The sequence below is a fragment of the Plecotus auritus genome (assembly GCF_963455305.1).
Source record: "Plecotus auritus genome assembly, chromosome: 4".
Classification (NCBI taxonomy): domain Eukaryota; kingdom Metazoa; phylum Chordata; class Mammalia; order Chiroptera; family Vespertilionidae; genus Plecotus; species Plecotus auritus.
The window spans coordinates 174,122,882-174,128,881 of NC_137775.1; the positions used below are offsets into that span (position 1 = coordinate 174,122,882).

General features: G+C 38.3%; 1 protein-coding gene across 1 annotated transcript in view; it reads left to right on the forward strand.

Annotated features, from left to right (window-relative positions):
• The window catches only part of TSPAN13 (tetraspanin 13), a 28,631-nt gene extending 25,250 nt beyond the window's left edge, over positions 1 to 3,381 (forward strand). The window contains exon 6 of the mRNA XM_080665307.1: positions 2,269 to 3,381. Coding sequence (XP_080521433.1) covers positions 2,269 to 2,343 — 75 coding nt within the window. The 3' untranslated portion in view covers positions 2,344 to 3,381. The remainder of the gene's footprint in view (positions 1 to 2,268) is intronic.
• The last annotated feature ends 2,619 nt before the right edge of the window (positions 3,382 to 6,000 follow it).

Below are 6,000 nucleotides of genomic sequence, written 5' to 3' on the forward strand. Positions count from 1 at the left end.
AATGTAGATATTTTTGCATTTTGGGTGTAGCCTACCTTCCAGGCTCTCTCCCTGGGGATTGTGGGAGGAGCTACTGGTTCAGCCCTGGGGCAAAGGAAGGGATTGGCCTGTTTCCTCACTTAAAGCTGAATTGGAGTAATTCAATTCTGGTATAATATGGCTCCAGATTATGAGTATTTTTACTCCATGGCTTTGTTTTCCCGAAGGACCAGAGCTTACACAATCGGCATATGTCCAGGGATGATAATAAGAATATTTAATAATCTCAAAATTCTAACCGGAAGGTCCCTGGGTGCCAGTGTTTCCGAGGCAGGGTCAGGGAAATGATGCTGGGGCAGGTTGGGAAGTGTCAGAGAAGTAGCTGTTTGACAACAGGGGGTGTAAGTATTGTCAGTATTATAACAACCAGCATAGCTGAAATGGAGGTGAAATGTCACCAGGAGAACAGCCAGTAAACACACATCAGATTCTCACATAAAACCACAGACTCGATTAAGAGCATGGACTCCAGATTGGAACCTGGTTCTACCACTTAGGACCTGTGTGACTCTTACCCACTGTTTAACCTCTCTGTGCCTCAGTTCCCCACTGGTAAAATGAGGAGAATGATAGTGCCTACCTGTAGGGGTGTGGGGAGGATGGTATGAATTTGTAAAGCGTGTAGAACAGAGCCTGTCACAAAGTACTCTCTGTGTTTAAGTAAATTCCCTTTTCATCCTGCTCATACAGACTTCACACCAGACATTCCACTTCCTTAAATTAGGCTTATTTTTTCTTGATTCAGTTCATAAGGCATAGTTCCATAAGCCCCCACGTGTTGTAGCTATACACATTGCCAGTCGTGAATTATACAGCATCTCAGCAATTATCATTATGGAAAATGAGAAAATTTGGGACTTAACATAATTCTCCAGAAGTAGTTTAAGGAACTAATGAGTAGTTATGAAATCAAATAAACAAAATTTAGATTAAAAGTTGGCACAGATCAAAAGTGGGAAATATAATTTGAAATTCATTTTGTTGCCTTAAAATTTTGTTGTTGTTTTTTTCCAAAAAATTTGTATTACTTTAAATAAATCAACTTCAAGGTAACAGAAACAGAACTAACACATTTCTTAATTTAAAAAATAAAGTTATATTGGTTAAGTCTTTAGTGAGACTGGTGTGGGACATGGCACAGTAACAACTTATTTTCTAAAATTATAGCCTTCCCTTCCCCTCACCCCCCATCACCCTTGGAGAGGTAGAAATTATAACATATTAAAAATTATCTTTATTCTTAAAAGTATTACAGATGTCTCTCCCCCCCCCCCCCGCCCCCATTGACTACCTCCACCTCACAACCCCCACCTTCACAGCACTATTGTTTATGTCCCTGGGTTATTCATATATGCATGTAAGTTCATTGGTTAATCTCTATCCCCCTCCCCCCCTGCCCGCTTCTCTCTGAGATTTGTCAGTTATGATCTGTGTAGGAAATTTTATATATTATATAGTTTTTCGTTATTGTTTAATTGTTGCTGAGCCCAGTCTGTTTCTGAATTATCCAAATCTTTGATTTTTTAGCTATTCAGACAAGTTAGTGTTTGTATTAGCTTTTTATTGCTGCTCTAACTGATAAACACAGAGGTAGTAGCTTAAAGCAGCACACATTTATTATCTTACACTTTTGGAGGTCCAGAGCTTACAATAGAGACTTCTTCTGGAGGCTCTAGGGGCGATCCTGTTCCTTTGCCTTTTCCAGCTTCTAAGGGTGGCCTACACTCCTTGGCTCCTGGCCCCTTTCTCCATCTTCAGAGCCAGCAGGGTAGCATCTTCCCTCCCTGACTCTGCGTACAGCTGCTTCCAAGATGTCATCACATCGCCTTTTCTCTATATCTCTGATTTTATCCTTCCTGTCTCTCTCTAATAAGGGGCCTTGTGATTATATCACTGAGCCCACCCAGGTAATCTCCCAGTCTCAAGATCATTAACTCAGTCACTTCTGTAGAGTCCATGTTACTACCTAGGGTGGCATTTGCAGGTTCTGGCGATTATGATCTGGACATCCTTGGGGGGCCATATTCATCCTACCACAGTGTTTGTATTACTCTTTCTTAGGGCCTCCCTTTTGGATTACTGACTGCATTTCTCTTTTTCTTTCTTTCTTTTTTTTTTTGTGGGGGGAGGAATCTTCTATTTTGAACAAATAATACTAAGTGCTTTAGAGGTTTTTGAATAAATATACACAACTGTTACTTTCTCTTCTTTTTTTTTCTTCTATTCCAGATTCTGGGTGTTTGGCTGACCTACAGATACAGGAACCAGAAAGATCCTCGTGCTAATCCTAGTGCATTCCTTTGATGAGAAAGCCAGGAAAACTTTTCACATTCTGATCTTGTTCACAGCTAACTTTAAGTTTCGTTAATTTGCCTGTTTAAGGAAACAGTATCTGAAAATTTCATTATTGACAGTGGATTTGTATATTTTTACTCTTATGTCTCTCTGAATGTTTTTCTTTTTCCATTGCTGAAAAACAAAAAGAAACTTGTGGTCTCCTCTGAACCTCAGTGGTACCTGTAATCTACTGTATTCACAGTGTCTGGCACTGTCCACTGTGGCCTTTCTTAGCTTTTTTATCTGCAGAAACACTTTGTATGGCACTACTGTGTTAATCATATTGTGATTCTAAATATACATCTGACTGGAATAACTCATTGTGTGTAGCACTGTGCTGTGTAGATAGTTCCTATTGGAAAAAAAGTGTTCAAGTTTATTGAAGCCAGTAAATATGAGATTCTATTATGTTAAGTTCAGAGCGGGAAATCAAATTCCCAAATTTTTTGTGTTTTTAGAAAGTATGTTTTGTGGTGAAAATTAACATAAAAGTGATAATGTAGTTCTAGTGGTCTTTTATGATTACACTAATGTATTCTAGAAGTAGCTATGTCTTTAGGAAAGTTTGGTTTAGTTTTTGAGTTTTACAGGTAAGTGCGAAGGAGAAATGGTCTCATGAATGTTCTAATGTGTAACATTTGCCTTCAGCCTCCAAAATGGAATGCGTTGGAAAAATTCAGAAAGTATATCTGTATAATCTTGATATTCTTTTATAGTAATTTGAAGTCCAAAAGACTGCATTTTTAAACAAGTTACTGTTAATGCTTTGGCCCACGTAGCAAAAAGATATTTGATTATCTACAAATTGTTAAATAAATTTTTCATGAAATTTTTCAGTATTGTAACAGCAGCTTGTCAAATCCAAGCATATTTCAATGTGACCTCCCATAATTTGAAATTGAAATAGTATTGTGGGTTCTGTATATTATGTTAAAAAATTAAAGGAAGGTAACCTTTATTCGTGTATGAGTGCTTGAATTAAAAGAAAGCAATGGAAGAACTGAACACGTGAATTAAGTGAAATGATTTTTTTGACTTTTTACGTTGGGTTCTCTTTGATTTGGAGTATTGCCATTTTAGTGCATTATCCAGCCATGGAAATGAAATTCTAGCGCTAATATTTACTGTAGTCATCTCCAAATCCTTTCTTAAAATGTTTCAGTGTTTAATATCTTCTCCATGGTGAGAATTATTTTTTTAAAGGGGAAGTCATTCATATTTATATGGGAAAATACGTAAGTTCTCTCCTGTTACTGAAAATTACTCATTTCTTGTCTTGCATTCTATATATGGTATTTTATTGGTAATTGTCTTGATGGGTTTTTTGACCAAGAAAGAGGGTAAATGGTTGATCTATAGAATTTTAGAGTAGAGTGTGTATGTATCACTTCCAGGATGGAACACTGGCTAATCTTTCAAGAAAACTGAGTCATGCAATTCCCATAATGTAGGGGAGGAAAATAATTTCCCTGTACTTTTCTGAGCTCTTATCTGAGAACCCATGTAATAAAAGACAGATAAACAAGAGGAAAGTGGAAGTGTATTCACATTGTATACCTCATGTATACATAAGGGATACCCAGAAAGACTGTAACTCCCTGAGATGGCTCAGGCCACCATCTTAAATACCATCTTTAGTTAAAGGCAAAAGAAAGGTGTGCGTGTGTGCGTACGTGTGTGTGTGTCACTTCTACATTGATAAGAGTTTCTTGTAATTTAGAGTCATCCTTCCTGGTACAGAGAAGGGACACCCTACAAAGGGAGATTTCCATTGTAAATGTAAATTTCCCCTACGGAAGGTTAAACGTCTCAGTTTTCAGAGCTTCTCCTGTGTCTGCTGTTTCTCAGACATAATCAGCTCAAAATGATCTTTATGCCTAAGAGGCATATGGGGGGTAGCGTATTCTGTTACCCTTCAATGTCACATTAAGCACTGGCCACCTAAGGAAGTTCCCTCTTACATCATCAGATGGGATTGTAAGTGACACACGAAGGAAGTGAAACGTTTGAACCACATCTCTGCTTCGTTTCCCTGTGTGCCTTGTGACATTTCGAACCTCACATGAGTTTCTGGAATCTTCTCACACATTAATTTTCTTGGTACAAATGACTGTATGTGGAAAGGGCTATTTCAGAGAGAAAAAAACAAAAACCAAAGCCTTGGTTTGTGTTCTAATTTCAGTGGCCTTTCTTTGGGTCAACCTAACTATAAGTCATGCATCTTTAGGGCTGTAAACTATAGAATTATTTTAAAAAAGAAACTATAATACTTTTATACATTTCTCTTTATGCCTTATTCACATATTCCATTTAGAGGAATATTTCTCAGATCATGGGCCCAGTCAGCCTTGAAGTTACAGGTGAGATTTTAATTAGATAATATAATGCTAATATGAAGGAAAAATGTTAAGCTATAATTTCTAAAATCTGAGCTCATGTGACATAAATTCATCCCAGATACTCTGTTTTCTAAGCAGCTGTGAGTTTGGTATGAAAGCCAGTTCTGCGTGGTCAACCTCAGTAATATGCTGCTGAATGGAGCCCTTCAGAGAGAGAAAAGAAACCAGTGTGGCTTAATTTTTCACGTCCTCGGGCCAAAAACCTCCTGCTATAATTTTCATAAATATTTGTTGAACCCTATGAAAGTTTATTCCCCCTTTTGAAAATGCACTGAGTAAATATATGAAACTACATTTTAGCTGGTACGGAAAAGTTAGAATCACATTTTTACATAATACTTCATAGGAGGAAAACACTTCCAGGCATTGCGATTGTGCAAATAAGATCACCCGCAGGCTCATTGTTTTATCAGAGATGACAGTAAGGTCAGAGGTCAAGCTTCCTCGGTTTCTGGGTAAGTAGGGGATTTGTGTAAAGTTGTTCGGCACTTGGTATGTTTGGGGCAGTTAATTTTTACTCCTGGGTCTCTGCCAAGTGCAATGACAAGATGTGTTGTTGGTTAATGTTTTCTAAACAAATAATTGCACCGGGCGAGTGTGTGTGTGTGTGTGTGTGTGTGTGTGTGTGTGTGTGTGTGTGAGAGAGAGAGAGAGAGAGAGAGAGAGAGAGAGAGAGAGAGAGAGAGGGAGAGAGAGAGAGGCAGAGCTCTTCATATTGAAGTGTTTCTGGAATGTCAGGTCATAACCTGAAAATTGTTCTCATTAAAAATCAGACTCTCCAGCCATATGCCTGGCTGCCTCTCAACTACTCACCTCAGGAAAACCAGCTTTTGAAATTTATTTTCAAATGAGGGCCTGAGCGAGTTGCCTTTGAGTTAAAAATTTGTGTCAAAGAATGGACTTTGATATCACTCAGGGGGCGAAAACACTTTCGCTAACTTTCAGATCTTGCTTTTCGCAGGTAGTAGAGGTCACAACATGACAAGTGGCTTTTTAATCAGTTAGGCTGCCATGACTTGGAGTGTGAAGTCCACCTCATTGGAAGGCACTGAAGGAAGATGTGTTTTTGCCTTTGAGCTTTTTCTGTTCTTCCCCCAGCTCCCGTTCTCACCAGTGGTTGCTAAATATAAGGACCCCAGTAGCTATTTAGGATTACTGGATGCATAAAACAAGCAAAAAACCACACACACACACAAACAAAGCAGAGCTAGACGATCATAAACAA